The following is a 19542-nucleotide window of genomic DNA, read 5'->3' as shown; positions in this document are numbered from 1 at the left end:
TTTAAATTTCATAGATTTCTATCTACTTATACTAACGTTATGGTGCGAAAACCAAGAAAAATGCTTATTTGGGTCTCTTTTTGGCCCCTAATTCCTAAACTGTTGGGACCTAAACTCCCAAAATCAATACCAACCTTCCTTTTGTAGTCATTAACATTGTGTTTAAATTTCATTGATTTCTATTTACTTAAACTAAAGTTATTGTGCGAAAACCAAGAATAATGCTTATTTGGCCCTTTTTTGGCCCCTAATTCCTAAACTGTTGAAACCAAAACTCCCAAAATCAATACCAACCTTCCTTTTGTAGTCATTAACATTGTGTTTAAATTTCATTGATTTCTATTTACTTAAACTAAAGTTATTGTGCGAAAACCAAGAATAATGCTTATTTGGCCCTTTTTTGGCCCCTAATTCCTAAACTGTTGAAACCAAAACTCCCAAAATCAATCCCAACCGTTCTTTTGTGGTCATAAACCTTGTGTCAAAATTTCATAGATTTCTATTAACTCTTAAACTAAAGTTATAGTGCGAAAACCAAGAAAATACTTATTTGGGCCCTTTTTGGCCCCTAATTCCTAAAATGTTGGGACCAAAACTCCTAAAATCAATACCAACCTTCCTTTTGTGGTCATAAACCTTGTGTTAAAATTTCATAGATTTCCATTCACTTTTACTAAAGTTAGAGTGCGAAAACTAAAAGTATTCGGACGACGACGACGACGACGCCAACGTGATAGCAATATACGACGAAAAAATTTTCAAATTTTGCGGTCGTATAAAAAAAAAATTTGGGCAAACTTTAGTTGGAGAACAGAAACAAAAAATTCAGCATTTTTCTTTTTGTAAAGTGGCATAACTCTATAGAATGGTAAAAGTAATGCCAGCAAAATTCAACTTGATCTGTGTTTTGTGGTAATAAATGCAAAGTGCATAAGTTTCATAACATATGGTTTAGACAAACTAAAAGTAGAGAACAAAAAGAAAAATTCAGCATTGTTTTCAGTTGTAAAGGGGCATAACTCTAGAAAAGTAAATTTAATGTTACCAAAATTCAAACTAGATCTGGTTTTTTGTGATAATGAGACACAAAATAAATGTCAAGATAATACAAATCTATTGTGCAATACTGTGCAATTAAAGATTTCTTCTTAAAACTTAACCAGATGCTCCGCAGGGCGTAGCTTTATACGACCGCAGAGGTTGAACCCTGAACGGTTGGGGCAAGTATGGACACAACATTCAAGCTGGATTCAGCTCTAAATTTGGATTGTGATTAAATAGTTGACACAGCATAGGTTTCTGACACAGAATGAATGTGTTCTAATGAACTTAAATTTTTTGTTTTCTCTTAGAGCAATTCACTATGCTGTTGAATATTAATCCTCTCAAAAAAATGTTTGAAGAAATTTTCTTTTTTATTTATGAAATTTCAAATGAGAAAAATTGAACCCAATTTTTTTAATCACATCCCCCTTTCCCTTATTCCAAAACTAATCTCAATTAAAATTTCTAATGGAGTTTGCAACAATAACTACTCATTTAAATACATCATAAAATATTAAGATGTAAAAAAACTGCTTGTTATCACTGAATGGTAAAGATTATTTTAATTTATCAGTTGGTAGTAAAAAGTTAATATACATTGTATATTGTATATAACAAAGATTTAAGTTGATTCTGGACAAAGAAAGATAACTCCAATTAAAAACAAATCTTGCTATTGCACAATATTTTGCAATTAGATATTTCTTGCTTACTATTCTGGACAAAGAAAGATAACTCTAATTAAAAAAAAATTTGCTATTTCACAATATTGTGCAATTAGATATTTCTTGCCATTGCGCAATACTGTGCAATTGAAAAGACTTGCTATTGCACAATACTTAATATAATAATTTTAGATCCTGATTTGGACCAACTTGAAAACTGGGCCCATAATAAAAAATCTAAGTACATTTTTGGATTCAGCATATCAAAGAACCCCAAGATTTCAATTTTTGTTAAAATCAGACTAAGTTTAATTTTGGACGCTTTGGACTTTAGTGTAGACCAATTTGAAAACAGGACCAAAAATGAAGAATCTACATACACAGTTAGATTTGGTATATCAAAGAACCCCATTTATTCAATTTTTGATGAAATCAAACAAAGTTTAATTTTGGACCCCGATTTGGACCAACTTGAAAACTGGGCCAATAATCAAGAATCTAAGTACATTTTTAGATTCAGCATATCAAAGAACCTAACTGATTCATTTTTTGTCAAAATCAAACTAAGTTTAATTTTGGACCCTTTGGACCTTAATGTAGACCCATTTGAAAACGGGACCAAAAGTTAAGAATCTACATACACAGTCATGACAGTTAGATTCAGCATATCAAAGAACCCCAATTATTCAATTTTGATGAAATCAAACAAAGTTTAATTTTGGACCCTTTGGGCCCCTTATTCTGTTGGGACCAAAACTCCCAAAATCAATACCAACCTTCCTTTTATGGTCATAAACCTTGTGTTTAAATTTCATGGATTTCTATTTACTTAAACTAAAGTTATTGTGCGAAAACCAAGAATAATCCTTATTTGGGCCCTTTTTTGGCCCCTAGTTCCTAAACTGTAGAAACCAAAACTCCCAAAATCAATCCCTACCATTCTTTTGTGGTCATAAACCTTGTGTCAAAATTTCATAGATTTCTATTAACTTAAACTAAAGTTATAGTGCGAAACCAAGAAAATGCTTATTTGGGCCCTTTTTGGCCCCTAATTCCTAAAATGTTGGGACCAAAACTCCCAAAATAAACCTTGTGTTAAAATTTCATAGATTTCCATTCACTTTTACTAAAGTTAGAGTGCGAAAACTAAAAGTATTCGGACGACGACGACGACGACGCCAACGTGATAGCAATATACGACGAAAAAATTTTCAAATTTTGCGGTCGTATAAAAAAAAAATTTGGGCAAACTTTAGTTGGAGAACAGAAACAAAAAATTCAGCATTTTTCTTTTTGTAAAGTGGCATAACTCTATAGAATGGTAAAAGTAATGCCAGCAAAATTCAACTTGATCTGTGTTTTGTGGTAATAAATGCAAAGTGCATAAGTTTCATAACATATGGTTTAGACAAACTAAAAGTAGAGAACAAAAAGAAAAATTCAGCATTGTTTTCAGTTGTAAAGGGGCATAACTCTAGAAAAGTATATTTAATGTTACCAAAATTCAAACTAGATCTGGTTTTTTGTGATAATGAGACACAAAATAAATGTCAAGATAATACAAATCTATTGTGCAATACTGTGCAATTAAAGATTTCTTCTTAAAACTTAACCAGATGCTCCGCAGGGCGTAGCTTTATACGACCGCAGAGGTTGAACCCTGAACGGTTGGGGCAAGTATGGACACAACATTCAAGCTGGATTCAGCTCTAAATTTGGATTGTGATTAAATAGTTGACACAGCATAGGTTTCTGACACAGAATGAATGTGTTCTAATGAACTTAAATTTTTTGTTTTCTCTTAGAGCAATTCACTATGCTGTTGAATATTAATCCTCTAAAAAAAATGTTTGAAGAAATTTTCTTTTTTATTTATGAAATTTCAAATGAGAAAAATTGAACCCAATTTTTTTAATCACATCCCCCTTTCCCTTATTCCAAAACTAATCTCAATTAAAATTTCTAATGGAGTTTGCAACAATAACTACTCATTTAAATACATCATAAAATATTAAGATGTAAAAAAACTGCTTGTTATCACTGAATGGTAAAGATTATTTTAATTTATCAGTTGGTAGTAAAAAGTGAATATACATTGTATATTGTATATAACAAAGATTTAAGTTGATTCTGGACAAAGAAAGATAACTCCAATTAAAAAAAAATCTTGCTATTGCACAATATTTTGCAATTAGATATTTCTTGCTTACTATTCTGGACAAAGAAAGATAACTCTAATTAAAAAAAAATTTGCTATTTCACAATATTGTGCAATTAGATATTTCTTGCCATTGCGCAATACTGTGCAATTGAAAAGACTTGCTATTGCACAATACTTAATATAATAATTTTAGATCCTGATTTGGACCAACTTGAAAACTGGGCCCATAATAAAAAATCTAAGTACATTTTTGGATTCAGCATATCAAAGAACCCCAAGATTTCAATTTTTGTTAAAATCAGACTAAGTTTAATTTTGGACGCTTTGGACTTTAGTGTAGACCAATTTGAAAACAGGACCAAAAATGAAGAATCTACATACACAGTTAGATTTGGTATATCAAAGAACCCCATTTATTCAATTTTTGATGAAATCAAACAAAGTTTAATTTTGGACCCCGATTTGGACCAACTTGAAAACTGGGCCAATAATCAAGAATCTAAGTACATTTTTAGATTCAGCATATCAAAGAACCTAACTGATTCATTTTTTGTCAAAATCAAACTAAGTTTAATTTTGGACCCTTTGGACCTTAATGTAGACCCATTTGAAAACGGGACCAAAAGTTAAGAATCTACATACACAGTCATGACAGTTAGATTCAGCATATCAAAGAACCCCAATTATTCAATTTTGATGAAATCAAACAAAGTTTAATTTTGGACCCTTTGGGCCCCTTATTCTGTTGGGACCAAAACTCCCAAAATCAATACCAACCTTCCTTTTATGGTCATAAACCTTGTGTTTAAATTTCATGGATTTCTATTTACTTAAACTAAAGTTATTGTGCGAAAACCAAGAATAATCCTTATTTGGGCCCTTTTTTGGCCCCTAGTTCCTAAACTGTAGAAACCAAAACTCCCAAAATCAATCCCTACCATTCTTTTGTGGTCATAAACCTTGTGTCAAAATTTCATAGATTTCTATTAACTTAAACTAAAGTTATAGTGCGAAACCAAGAAAATGCTTATTTGGGCCCTTTTTGGCCCCTAATTCCTAAAATGTTGGGACCAAAACTCCCAAAATAAACCTTGTGTTAAAATTTCATAGATTTCCATTCACTTTTACTAAAGTTAGAGTGCGAAAACTAAAAGTATTTGGACGACGACGACGACGCAGACGACGACGCCAACGTGATAGCAATATACGACGAAAAAAATTTCAAATTTTGCGGTTGTATAAAAAAATTGGAGCCCCCAAACTCTTTTAATCCTCTTTTGGAGCAATAACCCCCACACTCAATCCCAGCCTTTCCTTTGTAGTATGGAACCTTGTAGTACAATTTTTAGACAAATCCATATACTTAAACACAAGTTATTGTCTGGAAACTAGAAAAATGCTTGTTTCTAGCCCTTTTTTGGCCCCCAATTCCTGCATGAATTGGGCAAATATCCCCAAACTCAATCTAAGCCTTCCTTTTGTGATATGGAACCTTGTGGTGCAATGTCAGAGAGATCCATACACTTACACACAAGTTATTGTCCAGACACTACAAAAATGCTTGTTTTTGGCCCATTTTTAGCCGTTTTAATTCCTAAACTGTCAGCACAATAACCCCCAAAATGTTTCCCAACCTTCTACTTGTGGTATAAAACATTGTGGTAGAATTTCAGAACAATTGAGATACTTATACACAAGTTATTATCATGAAAGTAGAAACATGTCTGTTTTGGGCCCCCTTTTGGGCCCCTAATTCCTAAACAGTTGGGACAATCATCCCCAAAATCAATCCCAACCTTCCTTTTGTGGTATTGAACCATCTTATTTAATTTCATAGAGATCCATTTACTTAAACTAAAGTTATTGTCCGGAAACCAAAGGTGTCTCTGAAGACGACGCAGAAGACAACGACATCATACCATTATACGATCCCAAAAAATTGTTTGCTGTCGTATTAAAACTGGTTATTTGAGTGAGTTTCTGAGTCCAAGGACAATAACTCTGCACAAAATCATTAGACCAGAACAAAATTCAAACTTAATCTGTAACTTGTCATGTTAAACTATATACCAAATTTTAAATGAATATCGTCAAGCATGATAATAAAAAGTGTGGAAAACAGATTATTACAAGGACCATAACTCTGCACAAAATGATCAGACCTAAACATTATTTGAACTTGATCTGTAACTTGTCATGATTAAACCATATACCAAAATTCATATCAATACCTTCAAGCACAATGAAAAAAAGTGAGGACAACTGATTTGCCGGACTGACAGATAGATAGATGGATGGAGTGCAAATCTAAAGTCCCCTTCAACTTCGGTAGGGGACTAATAACAGCAAAAAATATTCTTGAGCAAGAATGGCTGACTTTTGTCCTTTTTCATAACATTCATGAGAGAACCATCTGCTTTTCAAAAAGATAATATGGTCATCAAATGGAGTTACCAATGTCTGGTATGATACGTCTGCTAAGACTGATGGATCATATACATTTTCAAATTTGACAATTTCATCTCATAGCATAATGGTCAGCCAAAGCACACTGAACATTACTGTAATCAAACAACAAGCAATCCATTAACCAAATCACAATGGTGACTGTTTTTCTTATTTATGAAGAAACTAACAATGGCAAATAATAATAAGAGAAATACAATATGCAGGACTAGATGTTAGTATATTTACATACATTTTGTACTATTTATCACTGTACAATTACAATCTATACATGTAGAAATACAAAATTTATGCTACCACTGACGCCCCATATCAAAATAAGCAAATCTTGATGGCGAAAAATGCAAGAAAAACATAATAGGGCAAAATGAAATATTACAAAAAGTATAAATCAATCATCACAGTTAAATATGTGTTTATATGAACATTACTTATAGATTATTACATGGCATTTTTCATATTGCCCTGGTATCAGCCCTAGACTCCCATATCAAGCCAGAGGGCTTTAGCCCGAGGGCTTGATATGGGTCGTGGGCTGATACCAGGGACCATATGAAAAATGACATGTAATAATCTATTTATCACATATTTTTAAGCAAGAGAAAACAAATAGCTTACACCAAATTATGTTTGATATTTCATCAAAAATCAAAAAGATATTTAACGAAAATAAAATAAAAAATGTATCACTGTGAGTTTAAAAAAGTTCGTATCACAGTAGGTAAACAACGTTTTGTGAAAAGTTTCAGAAATGATTGACAATAAATATATTAATTCTAAGAATTGCAAATATTAAACGACTTTAAAATGTTACATTACAAATGTTAAAAATGCTTAAGAAGAATCCTATATCGCTACTCGTTCCAGTGTGGCGTCATATATTTTATAAATTCTTTATGACGTCAAAATTTTACGGGAACTTTTGTGATTTCACTGTTGATTTCTGCTTTTTTCTTCTACAGCAGATTCGTAACTTTCTAAATTTCTTTTCATTGTGTTCAACTTGTTTACAAATAGTCTTTGATTGACAGTTTACCGGAAGTTAAACTCGGGGGCTTGATATGGATTTCGAGGGCTGATATCGATATCGGCCCCGAGGGCTGATAACCAACCTTGACTTCCGGCTATTATTGGCCATGCAAAAACGTACATATCAGTACAAAATATGTGATAATTTATCTTATTGTTACTTTCAATGATATCAGAATTGTTCTGCACTTAGCAATGCACAATAATATTTGCAATTTTAAGCAACATCATTCTGAAGCTGCTGTTTATTATATATAAAAAGAGATTAATATAATAAATAAGGGAAAGGATTGGATAACACTGGATGCCTGGTAATGACATCAAATAAAAAAAAATGAAATTTTTTATATGAGACATTGTAAATGTATTAACTGATTTATCATTTAAATTATCTTCAGAACATCCAGACCCACATATAATAAAGAATGAAATAAAGGTATCATACAACAGTACTATGTGACTTTTTCAACATCTTATTCTCTAAAAGCGTCTTGGCAATCTTCAGTCTAAGAACTCAAATCTACACTATAATACTACTGTAAATAAATTTGTTCTTTAAAAAATTTCATGGTCACTTTGTTGATTCCAAACTTCAGAAATACCATGGTTTTCAATAGAACTTGTTTAAAATTCTCAAGATCCAATTTATTTAAAAAAATTTCACTTTACATTTTTGTTTCATTGTTTTTTTCATCGCCAATTAGACCATGTTAATTCTATTGTGGTTTACAGGCATGTTAATACAATAGGAGGAATTATAAAGGGTACACAGAAATAACTTTGTTGTTTTTACTCAAAATAATACATTGAATTATTACTCAATCAATTTAATATTCAATAATATTCTATCATAAGATTGAGAGATTTCCCAAACTTAATCAGACATATTAATCATATGAGCTGCGTCTATATCTTCCTTATGCAAATAACTATCAATGCGTCTGTTTACCTCTATTTCGGGTGGATTAAATCTGTACGGAAAGTGATCGAAAGTCTTGAACTGTTTAAAAAGTGAATTGTTAAATAAAGACCCCTACAAAACAAACCAAAATTCATCTTTCATTTCAAATTTGAATGTTCCAAAATTGTTCAAAGACTAATACATTAACATGCATACATGTACTTGCATAAGGTCGATTTCTATCCAGCAAAGCTTATATATTGATACAGATATAAGTCAATGATAAAGAATTTAGTTTACAAATGAATCATTATTTAACTACAGGGGAAAATTATAAGGTAAGTCACTTCTCAGAATTAAACAAATTGAAGATATTAATGAATCAATGATTGATACAGTATCTAAGTTAGGATATATGTGGCTTGATATTTCAAGTACTGTTAAGGGCTGTTCTATAGTTTAATGTTCTAAGTATTCCTTTTTTGGGAAAAGAGAGTACATTTATTAAAATTCGGGGGTAGTCTGTATTTACTGAGGAAAAAAATGTTAAGAATTTAAATTTTTTTTATCAATTGGCTTGAGTTTGAAAACTTGAATCCTATCACCACCTACGTTTTAATTCTGAAATGGTACTAAGTATGTTTTGATTTTCTTTGTAAAGATATATACACACACAAATGATACAAAATATACAGGTTCTAATGAGTTAAATAAGATATACAATATGTGCACAACTATTTACACTTGAAAATAAACTATTTTAGAGAAGACTTGTGTCTTACAGTAAAGAATAAAGTTCTGTAAAACATGTTAAATATTTTTATGAAACAAAATGAAATAGAATAAGAAAAGGTCTGATTATAAATTAAAAAAGCATATATTTTTCAACTTGTCATAAAAAAAACCATGAAAAAATTATTTGAAAATAATGAAAAATAATCTTAGGTGGTACAAAGTATATACAAAAAAGGTTTCCTATGCTTTTATACAGATGTATCAAGTTACATATATTCATGTATCTGTAATTAAGACAATAAAAGAAAACCTTAAGAAGTCTATCAAACTGTTTTATTATATACATGTCAATTAACTTTACAATGCAGGAATAATGATATAAAAAAAGATGAACCAACTCCAAATTTCTAAGTTGATAGGAAAAAGCATTTAAAGCCCTGCACACGAACCAAATTTCAATATATTGATCCAATTCTTCATGATAGAAAGTGGCATCTGCATCTGATAACTTTCTTCATGCTTTTGCAATATAGAGTAAATCCTTAAGTATATATGTGTGCTCCACACAAGCAGGACAACTTTCAGAGAACAATCTTCCAGTATGCAAATTAACATCTGTAAGTATGACAAAAAGGGTATCTGGACTACTGTTTGATTTCAGAAGTACAGAAGGTAACACTAAATGCCTAAATCAAATGGAGGCTTGGGCATAAAACTAATCAATGCTGTGACTAGTTTAATTCAATCTAAAATAATTGAAGTCCTATAGTAGTTTATTCATATATCAAAAAGAAACAATGAAAAATTGAATAATGTGCGTTTGATTAGAATTCACTCTGACAAAAAGAAAATTGAAAGGTGTTGGATAAGAGTACACCTTGACAAAAGAAAATTTCAGCATGACAATCCCAAATATTTCCTTAATAAAGATTCTTACAAAGGATCACTTCTAAATCCTATTTTCAAATAACATACTCTCTACAATGTCCATTAACTAAAAACAAAGGACCACATTTTTATTGCTATGAAATAATAAGCTATTGTAACTAAGTGATGTTAAGAAGAATTAAGACATACTATTATTTCTCTTAAATATTCTGCTTGTTACAGGTGAAAATTGATTCAAGAAAATAGAACACTGTAAGATTCAGCTGCAGATTGTTTAAATGTAGACTTCTAGGAAGACAATAATCTCCTCTTCTTTACACTGTGAAAGAAATGGTCACATGATTAACAAGTGATGCCTGTGTTCCGTTACATATAACATTAAACTTTTTTTAAAGATTTGTTTAGAAATATAAATCTATAGATCAATTTTAGTGTATATTAAATAAGATATACAATATGTGTACAATGATTCATGGAACATTGATTCTGAAGTATAATCAAGCAATCATACTGTTCCTATACCAATAAAAGAAAATTTAGGATATACATACATAGAATTCAAAATACAATATCTAAAAATAAATCATCTTCACAGCCAAAGACTATAACATAAAAAAAATTAACAAAGGTTTTAATATAGTAAAATTCTTTTTTCAACCGATTTACGACAAATTGGACACTCTGTCATTCTGTCTCCACACATCTGGCAAGTACCGTGACCACACAGAAATATCATGTTCTTCAAGCGATCCATACACACAGGACAACTAGTCTGTAAATAGAAATGTTACACAGTAAATAATTTTGTAACTATTGTTGCAATAAAAAAATAAAATGCTCTGCTCTGAGCACCTAGATATGACCACAGAGGTCGAACCCTGAACACTTGGGGTAAGTATGGAAACTACAGTCAAGCTTTTTATTTCAAAAAACTTTAACGTCAAGTAAGGGCGTTTAGATGTAAATTTAATTGATTTTAGACACAATAGCTATTTTAGACAGTGTTTGACATTTTCATTTCAGACACAAGTTGTGTATGATATATTTTATTATAAACTCACAATGTATCTGTATAAAAGTGTATACAATATGTACGTCTCATATTAATGTTTTATGGCGTTTTATGATGTCCAGGATGTTCTAACATAAGAAAAGGAAACAGCTCTTCTGTCAAATAAATGTATTGATACAGAAAAGTGCATAATAATTAAATGTAAAACAACTTTTTTTTAAATCATAAAAATGGTTAAGAGGTTAATAGATTTGAAAATTACTCTTGTTTAAATCTAACCTGATCCTTAATATCTTGTAATTGCTGTTGTAATTTCTGTACATCTTTGGTGGTATCTCTAGAACCATTGTTCATTATACCTGGTGGCTGAGGAGCTGGAGGGGCTGTAAACATACAAATATCATTAGGTTAAATTCATAAATACAAAGATAACCAGGTGCTCCGCAGGGCGCAGCTTTATACGACCGCAGAGGTCGAACCCTGAACAGTTGGGGCAAGTATGGACAAAACATTCAAGCGTGATACAGCTCTGAATTTGGATTGTGATCAAATTTTTGACATTACATGGGTTTTTTTTACACAAAACAAATGTCAAGATTTTACAAATCAATTAAAGATTTCTTCTTCAAACTTTTTAAATCTAAAATTAAATAGTTGACACAGCATAGGTTTCTGACACAGAATGAATGTGGTCTAATGAACTTAAAAGTTTTTTTTTGCCTTTGAGCAATTCACTATGCTGTTGAATATTAATCCTCTCAAAAATATGTTTGAAGAAATTTTCCGTTTTCTTTATGAAATCTGAAATGAGAAAAATTTAACCCCCCCCCCCCTTTTTTCACATCCCTGTTTCCCTTTTTCCAAAACTGATATCAATTCAAATTTCTAATGGAGTTTGCAAAAATAACTACTCTTTTAAATACATCATAAAATATTAAAATGTAAAACAAAGTGCTTGTTATCACTGAATGGTAAGATTAGTTGGTAGTAAAAGTGAATATACATTGTTTATTGTATAAAACAATAAAAAAAAACTTCATCAGCAACATTTTTTATTGACAAATTTCCAATGAAGTTATTTACATAAAGTTATTGGCAAATAAAAATAGAAAATGACATCATAGTCATGTCTGGCAAATGTCCAACATACATTATCTAAAAACATTTTAGATAAGATAAGGAAAAAAAGCTTCATCAGCAAAACATTTTATACTGGCAAATTTCCAATGAAGTTATTTACATAAAGTTATTGGCAAATAAAAATAGAAAATGACATCATAGTCATGTCTGGCAAATTTCCAACATATATTATCAACTACTATTCTATACAAAGAAAGATAACTCCAATTGAAAATTAATTAGATATTTCTTGCTATTGTGCAATACTGTGCAATTGAAAATTTCTTGCTATTGCAACAATACTTGATATGGAATCCTGATTTGGATCAACTTGAAAACTGGGCCCATAATCAAAAATCAAAGTACATATTTAGATAAAGCATATCAAATAAGCCCAAGAATTTAATTTTTGTTAAAATCAAACTTAGTTTAATTTTGGACCCTTTGGACCTTAATGTAGACCAATTTGAAAACTGGACCAAAAATTAAGAATCTACATACACAGTTAGATTTGGAATATCAAAGAACCCATTTATTCAATTTTTGATGAAATCAAACAAAGTTTAATTTTGGACCCCCATTTGGACCAACTTGAAAACTAGGCCAATAATTAAAAATCTAAGTACATTTTTAAATTCAGCATATCAAAGAACCCCAAGGATTCAATTTTTGTTAAAATCAAACTAAGTTCAATTTTGGACCCTTTGGACCTTAATGTAGACCAATTTGAAAACGGGACCAAAAATTAAGAATCTACATACATAGTTAGATTCGGCATATCAAAGAACCCCAATTATTTAATTTTAGATGAAATCACACAAAGTTCAATTTTGGACCCTTTGGGCCCCTTATTCCTAAACTGTTAGGACCAAAACTCCCAAAATCAATCCCAACCTTCCTTTTGTGGTCATAAACCTTGTGTTAAAATTTCATTGATTTCTATTTACTTGTACTAAAGTTATTGTGCGAAAACCAAGAATAATGCTTATTTGGGCCCTTTTTTGGCCCTTTATTCCTAAACTGTTGGAACCAAAACTCCCAAAATCAATCCCAACCTTTCTTTTGTGGTCATAAACCTTGTGTCAAAATTTCATAGATTTCTATACACTTAAACTTAAGTTATAGTGCGAAAACCAAGAAAATGCTTATTTGGGCCCTTTTTGGCCCCTAATTCCTAAAATGTTGGGACCAAAACTCCCAAAATCAATACCAACCTTCCTTTTGTGGTCATAAACCTTGTGTTAAAATTTCATAGATTTCCATTCACTTTTACTAAAGTTAGAGTGCGAAAACTAAAAGTATTCGGACGCCGGACGACGACGACGACGACGACGACGACGACGACGACGACGCTGACGCCAACGTGATAGCAATATACGACGAAAATTTTTTCAAATTTTGCGGTCGTATAAAAACATTATAAAGTACAATCAACATTCACATGAATCCAATAATTATAGATATAAGGAAGCTTTAGCACTTTATATTGTAAAGGCAAGATTGTCAATTTAAACAGGACAAACTACTGCTGCGGTCATTCGAACTCGATTCGCATTAACTAATTCTAATTAGTTTAATTAGCATACGAAACATTTTTATGTCCAAACGTACATTATAATTCAGATTGAAATACGTGTCAAATCGCTTTACTGACTGAACGACATTAACTTTTAATTGGTATTAACAAAAACGCAATTCTAATGCAAATTGGATAATGCAATTTAGCCATTTCGAATCAATTCAAATTCAAAAAGAAGAGTGTGTGATCGCGATTAGCTTATTTGAATTGCATTCGATTGGAATTCAATTCGAATTAAATGTACCTGTGAACGAGGCATACAAGTCCAATTTTTACGAAAAAAATTGCTAAAAAGAGGAAAATTTTACCTCACTGTCAAACAAAACTTAGCAGGGAAGCTCAACATTTTTAAATATTAGCAGGTTCTCTATATATCTGGACAGTTTACAATTATCTTTTTCATGATTTGCCTTGGTCACATAACTATACAGTCAATGTCTAAGCAACTCAAATCTTAATACTGGTAGGTTTTGCATCATAAAGGAAACAATAAAATCTGATTTCTTTTATGAACCATGTTTTAAAATAGAACACTTCTTTCATGGAAGTTTTTCAACATAGATTATATAATATGAACTAATTATTGGTAGGGTTCTATTTTTATAGAGCTTGTTGTTAATGGTTTAATCCAGAATGTATTGTTCTACAAAATACAAGTTGTCTATAGGTTTGTATGCACAATGTTTTTGAACTCCCAAAAATGCAAAAATTGATTTATGGACTCTTGTTACAAAATGGAATTTATGAATCTAAGGAATATCTTGCACACTTGATATTTTATTCTTAACCATCATGAGCAATATGTAAATTTGTTTCAACGCATCAATGTCAATAAACCAGTTAAATCATGTTATTGCAATTGATAATGTTTCTTTTTTGCTTTAACAGATTTGACACTTACGATTTCCTCCACAGCATACAATAAACGGTACAAGTTTATCTATAGAAGATCGACACTGCACACATTTCTTCATCAATGCAGCACATCCTACAAACAATTTCAAATTTTAAACATATTATCATGGTATATAATGCAGTACATCCTACAAACAATTTCAAACTTTAAACATATTATCATGGTATATAATGCAGTACATCCTACAAACAATTTCAAACTTTAAACATATTATCATGGTATATAATGCAGTACATCCTACAAACAATTTCAAATTTTAAACATATTATCATGGTATATAATGCAGTACATCCTACAAACAATTTCAAACTTTTAACATATTATCATGGTATATAATGCAGTACATCCTACAAACAATTTCAAACTTTAAACATATTATCATGGTATATAATGCAGTACATCCTACAAACAATTTCAAACTTTAAACATATTATCATGGTATATAATGCAGTACATCCTACAAACAATTTCAAATTTTAAACATATTATCATGGTATATATGTGGACTAAACAGCAACTCGTTTACACAAAAGAATGTATGACATCTTTTATTACCATTGCAGACATTTAATAGAAGGCTTCCATTTGAGTCTGTAAACAGAAAGTTTGTTATATTGTTATTAGGAAAACTTGTATTATATCATATCAACTAGCTCATTGAATATTTTTTTCTCACTTCAATATCACTTTTAGAATTGAATGGTAGTACATGTATTTTACATTTATTGAGGATGGACCAAAAACCACCTGTAAATGTCATCATTGAACAATCTACTCTTACAATGACGTAATAACATAAGCATTGTGATGTTGTAAATTTATGTAATAAAGGTTGATTGGCAAGGTAATCTATTGTCCTACAATTAAAATAGGACTAGTACCAATCATATTTCCTATATACTCATGTTATCTTGCATTCTTACCGTCACAAGCACACATATGTGCACATGGCATAAACAATACTGATGCCTTCTTGTCTGAGCACACGACACATTCTTCTATCTGTAAAACAAAAGGTTCTTCAAGTTTCAATAATGTATCCACTTTCATATGTCACAGAATGACTTAACATATCACATATGACTAGCCCTTAATTGAAGCTGAAAGTGCCTCACACACATAAAATTAGGATGTCTTCTTATATATTAAAATATCATTTCTTTTGAACGTAGAACACAATCTTTTATACATTATTTATTGTTATACATAAACTATTTCAAATATGTATCACGTTAAACTGTCTTTCTCTGGCTTCAAAGAAAACTTCTGCTGTGTACATTTTTATCCTTATAAAAAATACAGACAAATGATTTCCATGATAGCAACAGTCAGAACCAAATGTGTAACAGTACAATGGTGAAGCAGTAAAATTACCTTATGTCTAGATGTTACTGGTTCCTTACACATCAAACATTTCTTAACTCGAGGAGAACACAGGGAACAAGTCGCCACATGACCACATGGTCCAAATAATGTATCTCTCTTCAGATCTGAACACACCATACATTCCTGTAAGGACTCTTGGTCGTTACGAATAATCACAGTATTCTGTGGACCACTGGTTGGACTAAAAATAGAAATGAATAATTATAATGGAGGCATTAAAATACAATGTCTAAAAAAAGTCTTTCATGAAAAAAGCCTTTAGATAATTCATATTTTCTTGAAAACTTATATTCTTGTATAAAAACAAAAAAACATTGTATGATTGCCAAGTGAGAAAACTATCCATCATAGATCAAAAGTGTTGATGTAAGCAACTATAGATCACTACAGGGTTTCCGCTGGCGGTCGCCATTTTCGCAATTTGCGAAAAAATAATAATTGTGGCGATAAAAATTCGTCATTTGCGAAAGAATTTAGCGAAAGAAATATATAAACCGATTTATTTTCCTCCATCTTGTTTATTTACTTTTTTTCGAGTTTCTCGGACTTTACCCGATCAGACAATACTCGGAATTCACCTTGACCTCATTAAGATTTAGACAGAAAATCAATAATCAGCTGATTGCATTTTATAGCTATCGACAACAAAGGACTAATTAATAAAGGTGTTGATTGAATTGTTTCACAAAATGATATGGTCAAATGGCTTCCGCTATAAATGTCACATACAGAATTTATTTACATCTTTGCGACGCACGTGTTTGAAGCAAACTTTTGACATCTCTCCCTTTAAAGATAGTTTTGAAAAGAAAGCTGTTGTTGTGACGAAAACTGTTCAAAAGCAAGAAAAATCTCCGATTTAAAACTTTAATTCTTTTATCCTTTGACTTTAATAAAGTCGTTTGAGTGACACATGCACGTGTTTCAAGCATAGTTGTACGTCTCAACTTTTTCATTTACGATGGTCAAGAAAAGAAAACTGTCGTTATGAAAAAATCTATCCAAAAGGCTGGGAACAACCCCTCGAATGAGAGTAACCCTTCAATGTAATGACTACACATGAAATGAGGGATCAATTTCATGTGATAAAAGCTTTTGTTTGTTGTAAATATTACTTCTTCGTACAAAAGGGCACAACAGGAAAAATATATATATGTTACTTGGCGAAAAAAATAATAAAGTGGCGAAAAATATATTGTTTTGGCGAAAGAGGTGGCGAAAAAAATAATTGACCCAGGGAAAACCCTGGATCACTATATGGTTTTTAACAATGAGGTTCATTTCTACCCTCGTGAATGATCCCCACAAATAGTAATGGATCCATACTAGTTAGACCAAGCTGGTTGGACATGCTCATATTCTTAATGCTTCAGAATTCTGCGGATTCATTTTTGGCTGGGTTTTTTTGGGGGTGGAAACCAATCCTATTGGGTTGAGGAAAACTTGTATTTTCAGGTAAATTGATCTCAAGATTTTGTCTAAGTTTGTATACAAGCCCATTGAAAATTTGCACTTTGTGAACATTTTAATTTGTGGTTTACCTATATCCACAAGTTCCACAACAAATTGGTATCCCATGAATAATGAAGAATGCAAAATGTCTATTATTTTTACCAACATTTTCTATTATACCTGTATTATTGTAACATATACTGCAGCTGTCCTATTTGAGCAGTCAAATTGCATTGACTGTATATTCATATGTGATATACAGTCACTGACCGTATATCACCTTGTTTATGACGTTGACAATGCGTTTCCGTAGAGTTTTATTTATGACGTCAATAAAACATACAGGTTCGCGGAAATTTTACGTCGTCCGCTCCAAATTAAAAAATGATGGTTTTTACCCTAAATACTTCGTTTAGAACACTTATAAGAGTTGCAGTATATAAAGAATAACCATACATTGTCTCGAAATATCAATCGGTTATTTGTACTCGGCTCGAAACAGGTAGAAATGCTCGGCACAACCTCGCTTTCTACCTGTTTCTAAGCCTTGTACAAATAACATTGATATTTCGAGACAATGTATGGTTATTCTATATATGTATCTAAACCTACCTGTGTCTCTCTTTGTGACACTTGGCTAACGCCTTACAAAGATTGGGGTCAGGACATAGGTCAAGAGGAGTTTGACCTTTTTTGTTCTTTATATTTAAGTCAGCACCATTAGCAGCCAGGAAGCAGGCAATAGAAGCACTAGATTTCTTGTCAGCACCTGGAGTTCCTAATCCCATCAATAACTAAAATAGAAAATTATTTCAGGTTTCACATATTTCTGTATACAAACACCCATTATTTGATATTTAAAGTAAATTCCTTGCACCTTCCATTATTTAAGAAAGTAAAACAATGCTGCTTGCATCAATATAATTCTTTTCTTTCATTTTGATTAAAAATTATTTATAAAAATATCACTTGCTAACACAGAAAAAAAATAATTTTGGAAAAAAATTAACAATTATCTAGTTTTCTTTGTCACTCTTGTTTGACATTAGGCTGCTGATGAACAAGATATAAATTTGATTTGACCTTAAAAGATTTTTTTCTAGATTTTAAACTGTTTTTATTGTAAATTATGTATTGACGAAACATATCTTCTCAATAGTAAAACAAATACAATATTTAGTATTTAATCAGTATATACCTTGCCTACATCCTGCATATCTTGAAGTTGTCGTAGTTGTGACAGTGTGTGGTGTCTCAGAGCTTCATGGAGGGGTGTGTCACCATCTTTATCAGGGATATTCAGATTACAACATTCTCTTACCAATAACTACAATGAAAACAATGCTAATATAACTTAGTGCTATACAAGGATGTTTTCCTACTTTTGACATTTGATACAAAAATTTTCATTAGAATAAAAAAATCAGATTACATCCTACAAAACATACAACAATAAAAAGGATTTCATGATACAAAAATAAAATTTGGTTTTTTTCTTCATGAACATGCTTTCTATAACATGGTTGCATGAATATTGTAAAGCACATCTATGGTGTATACATTCATGCATTGTCTTGACAAAACTCAAATCAAAGGACCAATCATTTTGTTATTGACATTTATAAAACTAATATGTTTATGAAAAGATAAATAATGCATACAAATATTACTTGGATAAAGTAACATAAATCTAGCCAATATATATGTCAAGCTTTTTCTGAACTAAATATAAATGTCACATCACTAGGGAAAAGTTAAAACAGCTGTTGTCTTTATCAAGATATCATTGACTAATTCTATAATGATAAATAGATATGTTTGCTTAATATCAAGTGGTAAATATTTCATCATTATATAGGACAAAAATAAGTTAGACATCACATCAAATAAGTATATTTTGCAAAGTGAGTCTTCTGGGATGTTTGGTTGGGTATTTCCACTAAGAGAAAGTTCGATAAGGGGAAAACATTAGGCATATAAACTAGATGTTCCTAGTGGGGAGTTACACCCCTTCGTCAAAGATACTGGGTCCAATCAAATACCTAAGGATTCTCACAGGAATAATCATAAAGAAAACTAAAACATTCTTTTTTCTTTTAGTCTACTTCCACAATTTCTAATCATAAACTACTGAGACAATGGTTTGATAGTAACCTTCAATTTTTGAGCATGGTACAGAATAGAATGTA

At 31.1% G+C, this 19542-nt stretch overlaps 1 protein-coding gene across 4 annotated transcripts in view; it reads right to left on the bottom strand.

Annotated features, from left to right (window-relative positions):
* Positions 1–7700: 7700 nt before the first annotated feature.
* Positions 7701–19542, bottom strand: part of LOC139494698 (E3 ubiquitin-protein ligase MIB1-like) — a 69044-nt gene continuing 57202 nt past the window's right edge. For 2 of the 4 annotated variants that reach the window (XM_071282898.1, XM_071282889.1), the window contains 7 exons: positions 18552–18680; positions 17966–18147; positions 15890–16082; positions 15439–15517; positions 14501–14587; positions 11181–11284; positions 8019–10661 (listed from right to left, as the gene is read on the bottom strand). In XM_071282898.1, coding sequence (XP_071138999.1) covers positions 10521–10661; positions 11181–11284; positions 14501–14587; positions 15439–15517; positions 15890–16082; positions 17966–18147; positions 18552–18680 — 915 coding nt within the window. In that variant the 3' untranslated portion in view covers positions 8019–10520. Of the gene's footprint in view, positions 10662–11180; positions 11285–14500; positions 14588–15438; positions 15518–15889; positions 16083–17965; positions 18148–18551; positions 18681–19542 lie in introns of all 4 variants that reach the window. The other 2 variants (XR_011657118.1, XM_071282879.1) reach the window with 2 other exon arrangements.

This window comes from Mytilus edulis, chromosome 1 (assembly GCF_963676685.1).
Source record: "Mytilus edulis chromosome 1, xbMytEdul2.2, whole genome shotgun sequence".
NCBI classification, from domain to species: domain Eukaryota; kingdom Metazoa; phylum Mollusca; class Bivalvia; order Mytilida; family Mytilidae; genus Mytilus; species Mytilus edulis.
Note: the sequence above shows the minus strand (reverse complement) of the source record. Positions and strands in the feature narration are given on the sequence as shown.